Below are 21,101 nucleotides of genomic sequence, written 5' to 3' on the forward strand. Positions count from 1 at the left end.
GATTATATCAAATCATGCTCAGTTGAACACTTCTGATTCAGTCTGTATTTAACTGTTGTTTTACGCACCCCACCCCGCCCTGAGATGTTCTTGAAAATCCAACTCCTCACAGGTTAATAGTGGCAGGAAAGTGAAGTCCTAACGCCTAAAGTTTGTCTGTAGGCTAATGCAGTCACTGCTGCTGCTGAGTTCTAAACAGCTATAAACGTTCTAAACAGCTATAAAGAAAGAGTGCTGGTGACAGCTGTGAGGATGTAGACTTAAATATTCACCATCCCCACAGCGGCCACTGAAAGCAGCTTTGGACGTACATAACTGAAGTTTCTAATTGTGCTCAAAGTAGTAGATTAGGTTAAAATAAAATTATAGTCAGGATAAGTAATTTTGGGGTTTGCTGCTTTCCTTCTGATTGTGGCATTTGAAAACACAGCTTTTATTTTGTAGAAAAGTAATGTTCTGACTTGACATATCATTTCAAGTCTGAAACAAACAAAATTATAACTGTTAACTATAGGTATAGTGAAAACAAATTATAAGGGAAAAACAACATGATAATTATTTCTAGCATGTGTCTCTTCCTGCTCCTTTCCCCACATCAAGCTTTTGCTGGAATCATTTTAAGAGAGCCAGAAATTAATTTTTTCTTAGACTTCATGTCACCTAATGTGCTTAAAATCAAGTGTGGTTAGTTGCTATAATTAAAGAGCTGTTTCTTGTGTCAGATGGTTTCACAAACAAAAAATATCTGGCAAGCACTCCATCTCAACCCTTTCATATCACTGCTATAAAAGGGGGCACATCCTCAGCACATGTGGCCTAGTGTAACTTCCCTGCAGCTGGCAAGAAGGAGCTGGTTCTGCATTTCTGAAGGACTGCCTGCCTAAACATGCATCCACACATACCTTTAACATAAGAAAGAATGCTTCCAGTTTAGACATTCTTACTTGAACACAAATAGAACCCTTCCTCGGCTGGGCTACTGCAGTATGAGTAAGTTGAATTTACCATTGACGTATATTTACTAATATAACACGTGAAAGTTAATTTTTTCATTTTTAAGAATTAGAAAGCAAGGAAGTATCAAGTGGTTTACCCCAGAACATGCTGTTCAGTTTTGTCTGAAGTAGGAGTTTAACTCTGAACTCCTTATGATAAGCGTAGCGTGTCAGATCATCCTCTTGCTGTGGCTAGAAACGTCATCATTTTGGCTGGTGGTCTGCAGCACAGATGCTTTGTCTTCTTATTTCTTCAGATGTGCCTAGAATGATTGATTCCAGAAGGAGATACTGAAACCATCAAAAAGTTTGGTTCCTAATGAACTTCTTAACGGGCTCAGCACTATGCACTGAGTGTACTGTTAGCCACACCGCTTTTTATCTTGCATCTTTTTCTCCAGCTGTGTAGCAATCACATAGCAACCAACATGTGGCTGAGTAACGTGCTAAAAGCAGGTCTGATTTCTTGTTTTGGTGATTTGTTTGTTTGTTTGCTATAGGAGATACTACTGTTCGATGTGAGCAACTGGATATGCTTCAAGATTGGCTGTCTGAATTCAGAAAATCTACCTCCTCCTCCAGTACAGCCAATCCAGAGGAGCTGGTGGCTTTTGATGTAATCTGTGGAGATCTCAACTTTGATAACTGCTCCTCTGGTAAGACAAGCTTTTCCTTGTCCTGGTGTCTACCTATTCCAGAAAGGAATCGGAGTCCTTGACTCCTGTGGGTTATAGCAGTACACCAAGTTGTGACTGGCTTTTGCCAGGAAAGACTTAATTGCTACAGATACTTCTAAAATAGGTACTAGCCTTGAGATAAGCCAAGGAGAGCAGCTCACACTTACAAGCTGTACTGAGTTCTAAGCATGATGTTTTTCAAGGCACAAAGGGCAATGCTTTGTGATTTACGGTAGCAGTAATGAGGGACAGATCCAGTGGTTTAGCTTTACTTGAATTAGGTAGCCACCTATTGTCCTAAAATTTTAGACATGTATGTTACGGGATTTTTGTGGAGAAAAAGTAGTAAATTCATGCAGTTAAAAAGAAATGTGATAGTGCATATATACAGACATGGGATATTAATGCTGCAGGGAGAACTAAACATTGCTGAATCAGTCTTGGAAAAAATTAACTGGTGCTGTGTACTTCTGGGGTTTTTTTATTTTAATGAATTTTTAATATTTTTTTTCTACTTGACTGCTCAGGGTACTAGAAAAAGAACTCCACAAACCCATAATGAATGGGTGGTGAGTTCACAGAGATGGCAGCCTTTTCCAAACATAAATATTATGCTATGTAACAGCTGAATTGCCAACACAGAGTGCAGAGCATTGTGTTTGTGTATCCTCTCTCCCCTCCCACTTGGTGTACAGCTCAGGCATCCAGAGGAGCTCCTCGCTGGCTTTATGTGATGGCAATCGACTGCTGGTTTGGGGCTGGCGAATGGCTCAGCAGTGGCCAGCAGCCACCCTCCTGCAAGGCTGGTGATGGCTGAAGGGCCTTTTCCCTGACTGAGATACAAAGAGCATGAGACGGGTACAGTGAGGGGGGCTGGTCAGAGGGATTTCGTCTGTGCTGTGTTACCAGGGAGATGGGCAGCGCACAGGTGAGCTCAGGCTGCAGCATTCAAAGTGGGATTCAGCATTTCAGACCAGAGCGTGCGGATTAACAGGTGAATTTGTGAATAGCATCTGGTGTAAATGCTGTACTCTTCATAAGAAGCCTCGGGAACTGAGGCTGAGAGCAACAACTGTATTAAAAATAATTTTAAGAAACAAAAAGCAAGCATTGTCTGATCTCAAAAATAACTCATATTCTCCACTCTCACGACTTGTATCAGACACTTATAATGGGAAATTTTAGCAAAGTTGGAGAAACATTTAATTGGGTAGAAAAGACCATCAACCCAAAACACAGCCCTTCTGGTGTTCGTTTCTAGCTCATATGTACAAAAAATAAATCGGTCACAACTATATGATCCAAAGTAAACTCAGAATGGTCAGGAAAGGTGCTGTCCAGTGCTCTGACTGGAGGAAGAACCCATTATGCACTGGGGAGGTGAGCAGTAAGTGGTAACAGCTACAGAATACTGTAGTTAAACAAACATGTTAGGATAAAATGTAACGGGAGCAGCAGTAGCGAGTTTTGGGGGAAGGAAGGAAGGAATGCAGCCAGTAAGAGCTTTTCAGCTAGCCAGGCTGCCACACAGCCAGGCTGGGGAGGCAATGGCAGCAGTCCCAGTGAGAGGAGACAGAAGCTGGGGGACACAAACGGACACATGTGCTGTGCTGTGACTGTTTCACTGGCAGTACTGCTGGGTGGATGGAGCGGCCTGCAGGCATAGATGTCCATCCAGGAAACACAATCTGCTGTCCCGAAGGGGAGGCTGCCCAGGCAGATCACAAATGGAAAGTGAGCGGGGCTGTGCAGCGGGAGGGAAGCTGTGAGGCAGAGCATATGGTCAGTATTCTCCACCTGAGAAGTTCTGGCACTCTAACCAAGATCTTGCACAAGAAGTACAGAGTATAATTAATGCCGTTGTGACCTGTCTTTTTAAAGCTAAAGAACAAATCTGCTTGTGCATATAATAGTTGTAAATATTGCAACCATTACTAAAGAGGATTCAAAGTAGGTTATAAAAAAATCTACTATTTTTGCTATCTCTGTAGCTCATTTCCATCCCCCTCCCCTTTAAAATTCACTCCGCCTGGAAACTGAAATTAAGCTGGCTATTGCATGTTTTATTTGCTTGCTTTCCTTATGCACTGAGCAAGATGAATGCAATGTTTTACAGCTCTCTCCTCCATTTTACATTACTCATTGTTTTAGGGACATTTGTTAGCACTGCAGAGAATTTAACATCTTGATTATTTTTTTAAAGCAATAATCATCTTCCTGTAATTCTGTATATGATTTTCTGTACTTTCATACTCCCTGGACTGATACAGCAATTAATTAACGTTTCAGTGAATATCAAGCTTCTATTCTTAGATGTATTGACAGTACAGGTCCATGAGAGACCTTATGCTTATGACAATTTTTTTTGCAACTCAGTTTTCCTCTCCAGCTTTACCGTACGTTATGACAACATTCATACAGTGAATTCACACTTATTGGGAACACTATTGGAAAACAAGTTACTGTCAGGTTGCTTTGGACTGACTTGTGTAAAAGTCTATTATGTTTTTAAACCTTTTAGCATAAAATAAAAAGCCTTCCAGTCAGATGGGTTAAGAGAACCGAGACTTGTCACTAGCAGTGCCACAGCTGCAAGTGAATCATGACAAAACTTTAATCTATTTTAGATAGGTCACGCCACTTATGTTTAGAATGAATTTAATGCTGTGGATAATCTCCCAAGCAGATATCAATTGCCTGTCCTTTCTCTTATCTATTATAGCTTGGAAAACATTCAGTGAATTCTTCTGAAGCAAGTAAAGCACAAGCTTTTATCTTCAAACTTACTGAGATGTATAAATACACCCACAAACAGCCCTTGCCATTGTGAAGTCAGTCCAGTTCTCCATTGTGTGATCTATCTCAACACAAGTTCTGTACTGGTGTAAGCAATCCAATGTCAATGGCAGGGGTAAGGAATTATGTTGGAAAACCTTCAGTTTACAGCTAGAAACTCCCCAGAAATGGCTTTCATAGAAAGACTTTGTAGGAAAGCACTGTTATTAGCAAGCATTTGTGGGGATGTCTAATCAAGACAAGATACTGCTGTGCAGTAATGCTACTACTGAACTGGTTCAAATCCACCCTATATCCATATACCGAGTAGGAAGAAGGACTTGCCTTTTCTGTTGTGGCAGAACACACAGTTGTCCACAGGTTTACAACGTGTAGCTGATGTACCTTTTCCTGGGCTTGTTCTTTTCCTGCAGAGGACAAGCTGGAGCAACAGCATTCTCTGTTTACACACTACAAAGACCCATGTCGAATTGGTCCTGGGGAGGATAAACCATGGGCAATCGGTAAGACCCTCTCCAGCTATGTCTGAACACTTACTTGTCTGTCACTCACACCTCTATAAGCAGCAGGTAGTTCAGCTAACTGGCAGTAAGAATTTGGTGGAGACCAAATACTTACAAGGGGTATTTCTGCAACGTATATTTAATAAACCTTAATGGTGTCTTGTTGAATTATAATTAAGAACCAGAGATCTCAAACTTCAATCCACATTCCAGAATTTGTGCATCAAGCTACTTGAATGCCTTCCCACACCTATTCTACTTTTAATCTCTAGATTACTTATGAGGGGGGAAAGCCAAATTATTGCTTCTGTACTTTCTGCATGCAGTGAAAGCCACAGCTTTTGATCAGAATGTTCCATTTGGTGTTCTATAAATACTGTGAGGATGTAACAAAGCAATTCAACAACACTACAAACTTGTAGGGTTCATCTTCTAAAAGATTTCATGGAACTCTGAGATAATCTGGTGAAACTCAATTAAACTTGGTGAAGTTTGAGATCAGGGATTAGACTCTCTCTAGAGGAGCAACTATCACTGTGAAGATACTAAAGGTAAGAACATGGAACTGTTTGATAATGTGGCTTTACTCTGTTGTAGCAGGAAAACAAAAAAACTGGAGACAGTGGGGCTGAGAAACTCAAAGGGTAGAGGCAATGTTTTGAAAGGTGGCTGGCAGTAGGGAGGTGTGGATGGAGAAGTGAACACACAGCGCTCTCAGTCAGAGCGGTCCCCTCTCCCTGACAGGGATGCTGTCTTCACACACCTCTGCCCCCAGAAGCTTTCCAAGGGGCAAGTCACAGGAAGTATGCTGGGACAGTCACATCTCCCTTTCTGTTCACAGGTACCTTGTTGGATCCTGAAGGATTATACGATGAAGAAGTGTGCACTCCAGATAACCTACAGAAGTATGCAATTTCTAATCCTTCCACATGCTTTAGACAATCCTTAAAAAGCCAGTTCATTGCTTGCTAGCTAACATTTCACAAATTGAGGGGTGTTCTATAGACTGTAAAAAAACACAATCCCCCCCCCCCGCCCCCCCCCAGCAACAACAACAACAAAACAGACAGGGGTACTTGGAGAAGAGGAAAAGAAAGGGAAGGAAAAGTGGCTGCTTCTCTAAAGTCCAATATAATTGGCTCCAGTAAGTGAAAGATGAGAGCAACTGCAGTCGGTGTGTTTATGGCTCTAGAGTTGGTCCTACCTGGACAGGCCCATAGGACAAGAAGCTCCAAGCACTGCTGAAAAGGGTACATGGACAGCTTCTCTGAAAGTCCTTCTGCAGGCAGCCAGTTCTGTGGTCACAGCACTGTAAAGGACAGCGACAAAAGGAAATGTAGTTTTCCTCAAATAAAAAACTCAAAGTTTAAAGCACCACTCCCACCCCAACAACTCATTACCCATGCTGGAAAGCCTGCTCAATTAGATACACCTAAAACCACAACCTCACAAATAGAGAGAGGAACTAAACAGCACATCAGCCATAACTGGGAACATGGCTTAATGCCCATCAACGATACTAGTGACAGAAACAGGTATCTTTGGTTTGAGCTAGTGAACTTATGAGAAATACAAAAAACCTCTTTATTTGCAGAAGTCGTAAGATAAATTTCTTGAATACCTGTAGTGTTCATTAAATAACGTGCCAGTGGAGAGAAATTAATAAGCTTTGTACCTTTTAGAGCAGCACTTAATGAATGTGCTAATCCTTTTTGCACATTCTCTACCTTGAAGGCTAATCTAATGGACTAAGTATGTTATTATCATGACTAACTATGAAATATGTTCTAGCTGTTCATTACCAAGATATACTAAAGAGGTAACATTATTTGAACTAATGAGCGTGCAGATGCTTCAGTTAACACACACAATGGAAATGGCATTTTTGCTCAGTACAGTACATTGCATGGCATACATGGACACTTAGTCAAACCTATTAGATTAAGCTACCCCTTGAAGTCTTCTTTGTACCAGTTTTGAACAAAGATACTGAATTCCAGGCATAAGGTCTGGGTTTAGTTTATATTCAAAATAAGGATTTGTTACAGCAAGTACACTTGTTGCCTGCAAAATTTCCAGGCATTTCTAGTCACGTGTTGAAAACATGAATTTGGTACATGTGAAAGGGATTTCTGGAAAGCAAAAGTAAGGTAATTTGGCCCTACAATCAAGTTTGCAAATGCCAATCTGTATGTGGGTGTTAACGTTCTATTTTATGGTTGCAAGAACAAGCTTGGAGCTCTTTACAAAAAAACCCAAAACCAAAAAAAGCCCCTTTGTTTTCACATAGCATTTTGAGACAATCTGTCACCAAATTACTTTGGTGGTATTTTATTTTATTTCCTGAGGAGTTGCTTGTATTCAGTGATTAAGTTTCCCTGACAAATACATGACTGATAGATAAAGAGCCATCAAATGATCAATAAAGATTTAAGAGCATTACTTCTGCTACCTATGTGTATATACAGCATCTCATAGGAGATAACTGAAAATATTCTTAAGTGGTGATAACAAAATATAGGTAACACTTTTTGCCTACTAAATGAGGCTTTCAGTTTTCTGCATTATAATTCTCTTAAAACTGATAAAAAAAACCCCTCTATGAGACCAGAATTTCCACTAGCTTTTTATGCACATCTGCAGGGATCTGCACGTATACGTTATGTAGATGTGCTTCCATATGAAAAACCATCACTTCCAGGAGAGGCCAGGAGAGCCTGTCCTCCCATCTCTGCAAGGGACTGGCAAACAGGAAAATTGCCAGTAAGTTCAGTAAAAGTCAAAGCCATTAATGGAATCTGGGTTTTAAAGACATTTAAACGTGAAATAGCACCGAAGCTGTGGAGCGCTGTCTAGCTAACACATATCACTGATGTGCACAGCAAAACAGAGTACAGCCTAAACCTGACCTGCTCTCCAATTTTTTTAATAATAAACCTTGCCAGACATTGACAGACTTGTAAAAGAGACATTTAAATTGGCAATGTAAGCTATTCAGAGAATTATTTCTTCATCAGCACTCTTCTCTAGTTTATAAATAAAATTAAGTAGTTCACATTACTAAACTAATTAGGCCATAAAAAGCAGCAGAGCAACTAGTTCTTAAATACCTCTTTCATGCTAAGTACAGCATATATAAAACACTGGACTAGAAGAACGTACTTGGTACAAATAATGTTAATTATAGAACAATTAACAAGCTAGATGTAACAATCTGGGCCCTGCCACAGTGCTGGAAGCCACACGACCTTCCTGAAATGCACCCAAACAATATCATCTCACAAGGATGACTGTCACCTTCCAGCAAAGCACTGGAATAAGGCCATTTTCATCCCTGAACTGAGTCGGGCACAGGAGAGCACGCTACAGCACAGCTAAGAAACAGGATTTAAATGCACATTTCCCCGGTCTCTGCTGCTGGACAGTAGCTCACAATTCCAGACAACAGGCTGCAACACCCCAGAAAGGGCTTCCTTAACTCAGGGGCTTCTCCCCTGAATGAGAGATGGCCCCTCAGGCTTTATGATGAGGGAGTAATGTTGCTTTATGGCTCCCTTACATATCCTGCTCTTCAGACTCCTCTGTTCACTGCAGCTACGGTCAGCAGCACAAACAAACCACCCGCCACAGAGCTGCATGACAGAATTTTTACGCTTAAACTTCAGAGTTACTGGGGTCTGTATTTTCCTTGAAAGATTTTCAAAGTTCCAGTTACTTTTTATTCCTCCTTTCTTTGGGTCCCGTGAATTAAGACAATCATTCTGACAAAGTTCAAATTCAGTTGTGCAATTCAGTCATAATTAGCTGTGTTCACTGCAACTGTTAGGACAACAGTCCAGCACTTGTGCCTGCTTCCTGTGGAGACAGCAGCCAACCACAGCGCACAGAGCGGTACAAGCTTTAGTCAGAAGCCGATCCATGTACATGTACAATTAATTCTCCTCATGTATTTGAAATTAACATTTCCCCTCCATGAACACTTGTGCAGGTTAAGTGAGTACCCAGCATTCACAGACTTCTAAAAGTTCATAACTGAAGCTAAAACAAATTCACCTTTTAAATTAATGCAAATAAGATTTTTTTGCAGTAGTACTGCAGCACTCATCAGCAGTTTCTTCTACTTTGTTACTTAATTAGCTTTGCCAAATATAAATACAATTTTTGAAAGAGGTCAGTCCCATCAAAGAGCTTGCTTTCTTGAACCTCAAAAAAGAATTTCAGGAAGTGAGTCATTTGCAGTAGCTCTTTGTAGAATCAGCTTGCAAACGGGGTGCAGAGAGTAAGCTAATTTAATGTGAGTTATTTGTCTAAAACTGAATAACACATAAAGGGAAGCTTACTTTCATAAACCGCTTACAATAAACTCTTAAGAACCTCCAAGACCTCACTAAATCCAAAGGGGGTTAAGAAAAGTTCAGATTAAATAACTACATGACCAGAATTTTGTCACTGTTATCTTCTGAAGGCACATAAAGTACTTCTTGTATGTATCAACTGACCCAAACTTAGCAATAATAACACTACTGAGACCTAATTGACCATTCAGGTCCTTCCAAAGAGGCAAAATTTGTCAAAGAAACCATTTAAATCTCAAACATTGAAACATCAAGAGTCTGGTGTTTGTCTCTTGTTCTTCCTTCATTCTGTACTCTCACGTGCATGCATTAAAAAGAAATTCCTAAGCCCAACCCCATAAAACCCATCCAAAGTCAAGTCTCAAAAACCAGGTGATCAAAAATATCTTATTTTTTCCCAAGGTGAAATTAAAGACTTTGTACCTGCTAGGACCCAAGTTCATGGCTCAGTGTTTCTCCTGCGACAGTTGATGATGTAGCTTAATGGCGTAATCAACTCTTACAAGGGAAACCACAGAACCTTGAGCTCAGGTTTTGGCAGGTAAGTAAAGGAAAACGATATTCAAGGAGGTGGTTTTGAGAGTAGTTTGTTTGTGTTTTGAGCCGGATAGCAAAACCACAACCTCGTCTGTCCCTCTCTGCATGCACAGTTATCATGCAAACCAGCTGCAACTGTCCTTGGTATTCACTGCCTGCAAAATCCCCTCCCCACGCAGTTACACGTGCAGCTCCTGCAGGCACAGTGTGGCTGTCGCCTTCAGCACTCCTTTGGCAGATCTTTTAAACAGAATACAAGAAGGTGAACCAAGTTTCCTTTTAAATCCAGGACAACAGCAAAACAATACAGAACAGCACAGCAACACAGAATTACTGTAAAAATAGAGTAACAGGGACCTTTGTGGGTTATCTGGTCCAAAATCATGTTCAAAGCAGGGAGGGCTAACTTCAAAGTTAGATCAAGTTGCTCGGGGCCTTAATAGTCTGTGTAAAACCTACTGCTAAGGTTTAAGCACCTGAACTAAAAACGTTAACAGGAGAGCTGCAGTTTATTTGCCTGAACACAAGACTGGTACCTGGAAAACCAATTCTTAGTTCTGACTGCTTCTGTATACAGCCTTGTGCGAGACGGGAGCAGTACTAACACACCCACCAAGTAAGTCCATCTCTGTTGAGTTTGCAGTGTCACATGCAGGAATCAAATTAATTAGGCTGTTGTTACTAGTGAAGTAAGAGCTTGGGGTCCAAGGTTTGTATCAAAGTGCTCAGGTTTGTTCTAAAGAAATCCATGAAACAGTTCCCTCCTCTGCTACCATTGGCAACACTGGAAATCAATGCGCAGGGGCTGTGGACTGCAATATACTACAGATAGCAGGCAGGCAAAGTCCTCCCCGCAGATGTATGTTCTCCTGGCTACAAGGGTAGGTCCATCAATACAGCCCTGGTGATGCCAAACCCACCACGAGGCTTGAAGAGCATTGTCAGCAGTTAGTACAGCCTCACACTGGAAAACACGTTTGGAAGTTTAACAGCCCATCTGGACAGGCATTGCCCTTACTGGGATTTGGAGAGAATCTAGCGTAATGCAGGAAGGGACAGAATGAGCAAATGTTTAAAGCACTTGTTCTGTTTTTTTAATGAAATAGGGTGCTGGAAAGTGAGGAAGGAAGGAAAGGATACTTAGTCTATCCCACCAGCAAGAACCACAGTTCCAGTCAAAAGGGGAGGAAGGCATCATTGAAAGGCAACGGGAGGAGGATTGACTATATGCTCTATACAGAAGAAGGTCTCTACCTGGAATGGAAAGTGGTGAGTTTCAGAGTTGACGAAAAAGAGCTGTAACTCACACAGCAAACTTGTCTGGGTGGCACTGCTGCCTGTTCTGCATGGGTTCAAATTCATATTCCAAGGACAACCTGCTGCTTTGCTATTTTCTATTTTCTACTTTTGCATGCAAGTACTGAGTTTATAACCCTGTGACATAAAGTTAAGACGAGTTTAGAGATTCTGGTAGCAACACTGGCAGATCTGCTGCTCCTCAAAACCAACCAACCAGAACCCCTTGTTTCCATTCCTTAAACTTTTGCCAGGCGAAGTGTTCTGGCCATGCCAGCAGTCTGAATATTTTTTTAATCTTTTCAAGCACCTGGATGTTCATTTGTTGCCTCTATGAAAACCTGCTGAAGTTACAAGCCTGTGATAGGCAGGCAGCTGCTGCAGAGGAGCAGGCAGTAGAGTAGCTCAGCATAGCTTAGTGCCCAACACCCCAGTCTGCGCTCTGTTTGCATGCACTGTGTGGACACAGCAGCTTAGCAGCCAAATTCTTTGAAGGCTTCCTCTTTCAGATGCACAAATGCCCATGGTGCATCTGTGTGGTAAACCCATCTTACATTTTGCACAAACAGCAACCAAAAAAACCCCAGTATTTCAATAGTTTTGACCCAGATTAGGTCTTTGATAAGGCTCGTGCTGGCAGCATAAAGAGAAGTAAAACATCTGTGCTTCCTGCAGGCAATTCCCAAAGTACTGGCAAAATAAGTACCTGGCCCATAGGGGACAACTACATTGTACCAAGTGAGCATGAAGATTGCTCCATCCAGCTTTCCGAAGCTGGGAAACATGCAGCATTTCCTACAGAACTTTAATTTGCTCCTATGAAATGCTGCCAGAACAAAGGCTGGAATTCAGAGAGGCAAGAAGGAGGGTTGTGATTGCCTCAAGTTCCCACAAAGTTTAACATCTCAATCTCATGAAGACAGGTTTCCCTTTTAGCTGCATGCCATACCTAGTAGGGTACAGCCAGCCCCTCCTCACACACATGGATTACCTACTGCAGCACTACAGGTCAGTCTGTCTGAACAGTGCAGAGGTTACTGTAAATGGAAAGAAAAGGTACAACAGATTTCATCCAGACGAGTTCAACTGTGTATTGTATCAACGATTCACCTCATCAGCTGCACCAAGCTAGACTGGTCCCATACACTGACTAATACAGGGAGGTAGTTCAGAGTAAACCACAAGGGGGATAAGAGCTGAGTCCTGGTGTGTGGTTTAACAGATCAGTTTTCCAATTCCTTCCTTCTTAACTTTTGTTTTCTTTCTGCAGGAAGTGGAAGAGTTCAGCTTTATTACCCAGTTAGCAGGCTTGACAGACCACCTACCAGTAGCAATGCGTCTCATGGTGTCTACAGGAGAAGATGACCCTTAAAACTGACCAGCTTTGAGAGATCAGAAAAGGAAAACGTTAACGATATTAAGAAAATACCAGAGGATAAGAACGAACTATTCTGGTGCCACGTGAGGAAAGATGACCAGACCTGACCCAGGCTACTCCCAGAATGTACCAACGATGGTGGCTATAAAAAGGGAAGAAATGGAAGGGGTTGTGGCCAGAAGCCAGTCGCACGTTGCTCAGGCAACAGGGCAGGCCTGTACTACGATGCTTTCACTGTGGACCGAACGGAACCAAGATGGAAGTCCTAATTCCTTCTGAACCAGTGCCATTCTTACTAAAACATGTTTTTATACTAATATATAGCACAATTTAGTTTGTAATTAGTCTGTGAGTTAGTGCCGCTCAATGGTTTTTTGCATCATTTCTTTGTATAACTAAGAAGCTAAAGCTTTTTTTCTTTTTTTAGCCTGTTAAAGTTGTAGTAGCGTGCTTGCATCAGTAGCATGCGCCCGCACTGCATGCCAGTCTGAGAAAATAGTAAGATACCGTGGGGAATATCAGAATGGAAGCAAGTTCAAAATCAGATACCAGCCAAAGCGAGGCATTCTGGGACTGGCAAACCCTTCGGTCACTACAGACAGACCTTAAAACAAACAAACAAACAAAAAAGGTATTCAGTTTGCAGACCAGTATCTTCCTGTCCGATTAAAGGATACTTAAAAGATTTGGAATTAAGACTTTAAGAACACAGTTCTACCCTGTGTTCCAACTGAAATTATGAAGTGTTTTGTCTGAATAATGATTCCAGAATTGGGCCTTTAGCTTTCTAAGCGCAACTGATTCTCTTAAGAAGAAATATATTTCCCCTGTAATGTCTTTCCTTTCCTTCCCATAGGTGGGCAGTTCTGAATTATGGTATGGGATGATATGTATGTTACAGTAGAGTGAATAGATTCCTGTAGTACCATTGGAAACACCAGAGCCAACATTCTGCCTTAGCTAGAGAGTAAGTGGGAAATAGCTTGTACAATGCATGCTAGATATAGAGTTAAAAGTAAACGTAAGTGACATTTTGGGACAAAAAGTGTAGACCAGTGTGTGATCGGTAAGGCAGGATAACTGAACAGTATTCCAAAGGAATCCGTACACGTAAACGGAAAGTGCAGCGTGGCTGGCTACGAGAGAACAGACCTGTGACTCAGCCCTGGGAACTGCTTCCTTATGAGCACAGGGTTTGTTCACCTCCGAGTTCTCCATTTGTTACGCACTCACAGGCTTTAATAGGGGTCTCACCATCTAATTCTTTTGTTCTTCCCACTGCAGCTCTTGAAATGTGGGGCTCCCCTCTGCCATCTGATCCCCATGACCTGACCTACCCAGCCTCTGTAACCTTAACAAAAATAATGAAAAGCTGCATATCAAGTCTATAACAAGACCTGGCATTTTTGGAGGGATTTAAATTCAGAAGGGCTGGTTTTGCTGGGAGAACAATGAGACCTCTTGTGTTTTAACCAATACTTAGTTTCTTCTGCCTACTTCCTGTTCTATTTTAGTGCTATTTCCTCTTACATTACAAATTATCTGTGTTGAAAAGAGAAGAGTTAATCTAATACTTACACTTACTCCATTAAGTAAACTGTTTTGGTTACGCTGCCACAAACTCCTGAAGATGCTCTTGTTTTGCTTTAGTTTATACCTGCTAGGAATCAGCTTGAGCTAAATCAGAACACATTGAAATTAGAAATCCCAGTCTGCACAGCCTCTGGTACTGGCTTAATTAGCTACAGTAATCAACAGAACTTTTACTTAGATCAGCCCATTTTTGCAAGTACAGAAACTCACGAACGTGCTGGAACAGTATTGGCTAATTCCAAGTAGGCAGCAGGCAGCTTCTCGTGCTCTCCCACCCTACCTGGTCTTGACATGTTTTATGCCTCATTTTCCAGTCCTGGCGTCCCTTCAGCAGAGACTGCCTCTTAAAAGTGTACTGTGCCAAACCATGGGGAAGTCTGCAACTGCAACCCATGGGGACTCAAAAATGCAACCAGACTCAATTCCCCTTTTTGATAAAATTAGGAATTCAAGTTTACAGCATCAGAGACTTCAGTGTACTATCCCAGTGCACCACCAGTTTCCCACTTTGTATGTTTCTCTTTATACAGAGGGTGCACATATGTGCAATGTGTTTTTCTGGTTTCTTATCTCTCCACCCAATTCAGAAAGACTTGTACCTGAAACAATGCTTTTAATCCTATTTTCTACCTTGCTTGTATTTTATTAACCTTTTTAAAAAAACCCGACAGTATCAGTAGCAATTTGTGTGCTGTCCAGCAGCTATTTCTCAGTAGTAAGATTAAATATAAGGTACAGTATTTTTAATAGCTTTCCTAACAATGTAAATTACAATTTGATATCAACTTCACTAAGTATCAGTTGCAGGAGCTGAATTTGACACTGTGTGGGATACAATCATAAAACTACTGCCAAACAATGTTACATTTACAGTAAAACTAACACTGTCTGAATTACTTTTAAATTAGTTCTGTGGCTTTGTGCTGACGAAAAACCAGGCACTTTGGTCAACTTTTTGAAATACCTTGAGAAATATTTTTTCAAATTTGAAGTAAGGTTTTGATGTTCCTAGTTTCTCAGTGATCAAGAAATGGATAGTTGTAAAATATTCTCTTTAAACAATACACGTACATTTAATCAGTCTAGGTAGTTCTTACTAATTTACTGTCTTAAGGATCTAACTTTGCGAGAGAGCGATGCTGGGAGGTACAGCGCTGTGGCACCGCTGTACAGATGCTCCTTGCTCTTTTGCATTGATCCTGTGCCTTCTGATGCCTTGGTACACTTGCAGCAGTCAGAGAGCGTATGCACCAGTAAGCTGTAACAAACGGGCTTTCCTTTCCAGCAGAGTAACGTCCTGGAGAAAAATGAGTTCTGTCTACACCACTACTACCACAGTTCTATATACTATCTCACAGAGAAGCATTCAGACACCACCTGTACTGGCACTATATCAATCATTGCAAGCCTTTGACAGATATGATGAAATAGAGTATTTGCATTAAAAAAAAAAAGGGGGGGGGGGGAAAAAGGGGGGGGGGGGGCGGAGGGCAGAACATACCCAGGAAATCAAACCCTGGATCACTTTCTCAGATGTCAATCCCATTTTGCTCAATGATAGCATGACCCAATTTATTAGTAGGATGTTATTTATAAAAAATTTTACACTTAACTCTGTTATGCTTACCCCACTTTCTACAGGAATTTCAGGTATCATAAAGAAGTAGGTGATAATGCTATTCTTAGTTTAATAACTGCCACTCAACAGGGATACTGTAGATGAAGTGTCAACTGTTTTTATAAAAGCTAGATAACATCTTCTGTTTCTCATGTTCAATTTGCATTTTGTAACAGCGCTTCTAGAACAAGTGAACAAAAAGACACAAGTGAGGACAGCCAAGAACTAAGAACTTCCAGAAGTTTCAAGGATGTCAGGTCCTTACAAAGTTGGTACCATTAGATCACTTCCAAAACACAGCCTACAGAAAACAGTAGTAGGCTCTGGGGCACATTCAGATCCAGTTAATCCATGCACTGTTTGTCAGAGGCTCTGAGGATACGTGATCCACCTGCTTTGCACCACAGCTCAGCCATGAGGAGCAGGGTAGTAACGCCTAGTGTACAGCTCTGTGCTATGTGAAAAGTGTTTACTATAACTAACTCCAGTTCTAGTCTGTCACAAACTGGATGCTTAATAGAAGCTGTCTAAAGCAACCACACAAACGGTACCACACTGGCTCCAAGAGAAGCCTCGACCCATGGCCTGCTGTAGAGAAACCCTGGAGAAAGCTGGCTGGTTTTTAGGTTTTTTACCTCCTGTGCTAGCATTATGACAAGGCTTTGTCCCAGAAGCACTCCTGGTTAGTCTGGCTAGACCCTCAGTCCTGCTTCTTGGGTAAGACAGGAAGATTGAAGGAACTTACAACTCCAATAAATATTATTATTTTTTTTAAATGGCCTTTGTTTAGTGGTCCAGATTAAGCAGATCTGACTGTCCCCAGAGTAGTCTGAGCTACCCTGGGATCACAGAGCAGCGCATCAGTGTCAGCACATATCAGCTCGGAAATGAAGCATTTTTACCTCTTCCTGGCACCGTAGGATGAGAACAGAAACACAATTCAAGCACTTTGAAAAACTCCCAATTTTATCATCCATTACAATGAGGGTCAAATTGTTACTGAAGGTCTCATTTTTCCATGCCATCTTGTTTTAAATATAATCTTGATGCTTTTAAAGACTCGTATTATTGCTGAGGTTTAGAAATCCTATATGAAGAATAACCTTTTTTTATTTCAATGATTTTTCGGTATTGTATCCTTCTGGAACCTAATGTTTTTATATGGTAAGCACACACCTTCTGGCATTTTGTTATAAATGTATTAAAAAAATAAAAATTTAAATATTTTCACTGGTTTCTTTGCCTGCAAGAAAACCACAATCTCAGACCTGATAAAAACAAGGTATTTTGAACAACAGGGAGGGGTTTTTGTCTTTTCTTGGTGCTGAAAGGAATAACTGGTTGATGCAAACAAGATAATAAAATCTGAAGGCTCAAATGATTCTGTGCAGTCCACTTTTTCTGGTTTTGTGATGTGGAGTCTGACTCTAAGCTGCAGTCTGGTGGGTGGGCCAGATATGGTCTCACTGTGCTACTCCTGTTCTAGTGAATCTGCAGAAAATACGGGGTGAAATAAATGAGTGCTTTTAACTCAGATCTCCCCCTGCACAAACCCCACTCGGCTTTCAGGGTGTGCCACCTTCACACGAGCATTCTCAGTGCCTGCTGTGGGCTGAAACCTGAACCTCGCATCTCGCACCAAGTCCACGTTTTATGAGGATGTCTACCCCACACTGCGTTCTGCTAGCATTTAATGTAAGACCACTTCACAAGAACAATTTCTTATTATGCAGTTGTACATTGTGACATCTCAACAGTTTTCTTGTCCCTGAACTAACGGAGAGCAGGTTTTTATCTGTATACTGTCCAGTCAAAGACAATTAAAAAACAAAACAGAAACACCCCTGTGTACACATGTCCCTAAGAAATCCAGTGATTTAACAAAACAGCAAGGGAAAAGAACCCATTTTACTGGTTCAGTCTTTCTGAACAGTCCCCAAAGTCTGTTATAAAAGCCAGTAGGGATCCCCACCTTGAAGAATATATTTTTTTCCCAGAAACAGAAAGGAGAAAATCAGTGGAATGTAAACGACTAAGTGTGCATGTTTCTTGTGATTAGCTCAGGAAGAAACCAGTCTGCCTTGTGAGACAGGATGTTAGAGACGGATCTCTGCAGCCTTCTCCACTGCTGTACAGGTGATTTTTGACTGCACTCCAATGCCACCATAGCACTGTACTCTGACAGGCTTCCTTTTCCAGGGGTAGATCCCTAGTATGTGCCTCTCCTGCAATACCTGATTGATTCTGCCATTATTACAGTTTGCATTATTATGCAAGTGGCTCAGAAATGGCTATAGAACCACAAGGTAAGACACAATCATTTCTCAGACAGTTTGTGTCTTCCAGACATTTAACATGAACAAGCACAGAAATGGTAAGTCCTTCCTGTTCCCCCTGCCCCAGGAGTTGTAGTGTAGTTGATGCTGAACTCGTGCCCACAGCTGTCTGTCAGTCAGCACTGGAACTGCAACGCCACCGCCTCTTTGGCTGTTGTACAGATTCTCCTGGCAAAGCACCTATTAAATCCAAATCTCCCTGTCCCACTGAAATTCCTGCTCAGAATGCTGCCGAAACTGTTAATTTTCTAGCCCTTTTCTTTGACTATTTAATACGCTGATGCACCAATTCTCCTTGTTGCAGCAAATTCAAGTTGCTGGTCTACCTTTTCATGGCCTTTCTTGCCTATTACCACTGTGTTTGACTAATCCAGATTTCCCATCTACCACTCCTAAATCTGTAAGCCCTTCATATTTTCTTCTGTATTTTTCCTGACATTTAGAAGGCTCCAAGCAGCCATTCGTGGAATCAGTGAAGGAGGCTTGCTAGAAAGACTGACAGGAAAACAACAATCCTCTTTCTCATCTTTTACCTAATGGCAGATTTAACAACTGCTCCTTACAACCATTAGCTGCCAATGGGAAAAAATGTGCATTAATAGCAGCTAAGATTAGAAGAAAAAGGGAGGGGAAAAAAAAATTCCGAGGATAGTTAAACATTGGGTCTGTGTACCCAAAAAGATCATAGAATCTCCATCAACATTTCACCTGGGTCGTATATTCATTCCCTTTCCCTCCTCCCCAAGCCCCCTTAGAGGTCTGACGAACATTTCATACTACTGCAAATCCCATGAGTTTCGGAGGTTGTGCTCAGCCCTACACATGCCGCAGTGCCCATGGCTTATGCCCTCTCATCCTCCTCCTGAACGACTCAAAGACCCTTTGGGGCAGAAAACCGTGTCAGTGTCCTGTCTTTCATACAGCACCCAGCACTACATTGTCAAGGAAAATAGTTCCTAGGCACCCAGACCATCTAAACAATAAATAGAAATCCAAAGAGATTAAGTGAAGGAGAAAAACGTTACAGCCTTCCTGTGTGCTTTAAAGGATGATATAATTGAATATAATCACATAAAATAAAGGGACCTTTTCCCCATGTTCCTATTAATACACTAGCTTTCAGCTAGCTTTCCTGTCTGTAAATGGTGTAATTCCTAGAAAACAGCACCTGCTTACTCTGTTCCTCTGGAAATGTCCATAAGCTGATGCTTCACCTTCCCTCACTTCCCACATGAGTGTCTCTCACTCACCAACACATGCTGCACAGCCTGCACTACTGCCAAGCTCTCCCTTTCCCTTTTGTAAGACTTTGATGTCTCCAAAGCCAAACCTGGCAGAACAACTTCAAACTGCTCCAAGTGCCACTGTACAGTTAGTAAGCCAGGTGTGTCAGAATACCCTTAACCTGTATAAACACTGCAACAAAAGCCTCAAGCTTCTCACATCAAGTAGTTTTCACTGTTATACTACATCTGTCACAACATGGTTTTTGCAAAGCTCTGCAAAAGCTCCTCAAGTCATGGCAGTCTGAAGCCTTAAAAGTTCCACTCCTATTGACAAGCGTTTGACTCTTCCAAATCCCAGCAACAAGATGTGTCAGCCTGATGAGCTCAGTAGAGACCTTAATGTGATCCTGAATGCCATACTGTCATTAGTATACCGAATATTGATATCTCTGACTGCTTTCCGCCCTGCTAAAACTGAATTTGCCTTACAGACACACACATTAAACACTGGATTAACTAGTAACTGATATAAATCCTTCTGCCTTAACGATACAAAATGGAGGAGGATGGCTAAAACACTGCAGTGTTACACCAGAGAAACACAGGTGCCTGTAGAAAGGAGAGGAACATGTTTGTAAAAGGAGGGAACACACCCATCACATTTAACTTGTCAGCTACAATTCCTCAAAGGCCTAGCAGAATAACTCCGAGTTCAGGATGCAACTAAGGTAAGAACTGCTCCAACTCCACAACAATACTTCTCAATATTCTGGATGACATATTAAAAACAAGCAAAGGGATATCCAGTGCTACCAGAGCACTGCATGCTACAGCATCTGCACAGGCAGCCTCCAAACACCTTGGTATTTGAAAGAAGTGATGTGGGAGTTCACAGCCTGAAATTACCCAACAGCAGTATCTGAACAGATCCCACTGCAAAGGATGGAAAGAGGTGAGCATGATGAGGGGAAGATGATGACTTTCCACATCAAATGCAATTTGGTACCTTTGTTCTCTTTCAAAGAAGTTCATGAACTTCTGAATTAGCAGAAAACACCCTGACCCTGCTGCAAACACCCTCACTACCTTTTCAGATCTAACTAGGTTAAATTGTTACCCTCCTTGTGTTTGACTGCAACAGGCTCTTAAATACCTTTCAAATGCCAATCCAGAATTTTGAATAGTCAGCAAAATCCAGCTAGATCTTCCTCTACCATTAAAAACTTCTCCTGAAGTCAACTGCCTCACTGTCACCAGCTTCAGCACAGCCAACATTTAATGTTTTACACTGCATGTTAAGGACCTTCAGGATATCAAGGAACAAAAGGCAGGTGCAAGGTCTGCAAGGCACCAACTGAAAAAAAATCCTAGGCCTAGCATAGTACCAAGCACTATGCTCAATGTACATCTAATGAAAGCTGTATCACACAAGACAAACTAATTCTCAGTACACAGCCTGGCTGTGTACTGTGTACTGTATTATCTCAGCCCTAAAATAAGACTGTTATGAAACAAGTATTTATACTCTTATTTTCTGTTACTCCTTGGTTACATATAATTTCTCTTTTCCATATTTGCTGAGAAGGCTATTTATAGCCACAGCAAACTCTAGACTTCTAACAAAATGTGTGTTGTATCCCACAATAAGCACATGAGAAGGCCTTCATGCTGTAGTTACTTTATTAATTATTAGATTGGTGTTCTTGGAACTCTGTGGCACACATGAAGTAACGGTGCTTACCCTGGTGAGATCCCTCTTACCTGTTGAAGAATGGCTCAGGGATAAGGGCC

At 41.4% G+C, this 21,101-nt stretch overlaps 1 protein-coding gene across 1 annotated transcript in view; it reads left to right on the forward strand.

The window, feature by feature from the left end:
• Positions 1 to 13,236, forward strand: part of SMPD3 (sphingomyelin phosphodiesterase 3) — a 32,085-nt gene extending 18,849 nt beyond the window's left edge. The window contains exons 3-7 of the mRNA XM_010170624.1: positions 1,496 to 1,651; positions 4,882 to 4,971; positions 5,813 to 5,876; positions 10,970 to 11,132; positions 12,430 to 13,236. Of these exons, the coding sequence (XP_010168926.1) occupies positions 1,496 to 1,651; positions 4,882 to 4,971; positions 5,813 to 5,876; positions 10,970 to 11,132; positions 12,430 to 12,531 (575 nt within the window). The 3' untranslated portion in view covers positions 12,532 to 13,236. The remainder of the gene's footprint in view (positions 1 to 1,495; positions 1,652 to 4,881; positions 4,972 to 5,812; positions 5,877 to 10,969; positions 11,133 to 12,429) is intronic.
• Positions 13,237 to 21,101: the final 7,865 nt, after the last annotated feature.

Source organism: Antrostomus carolinensis, unplaced genomic scaffold (genome assembly GCF_000700745.2).
Source record: "Antrostomus carolinensis isolate BGI_N321 unplaced genomic scaffold, ASM70074v2 scaffold55596, whole genome shotgun sequence".
NCBI classification, from domain to species: Eukaryota; Metazoa; Chordata; class Aves; order Caprimulgiformes; family Caprimulgidae; genus Antrostomus; species Antrostomus carolinensis.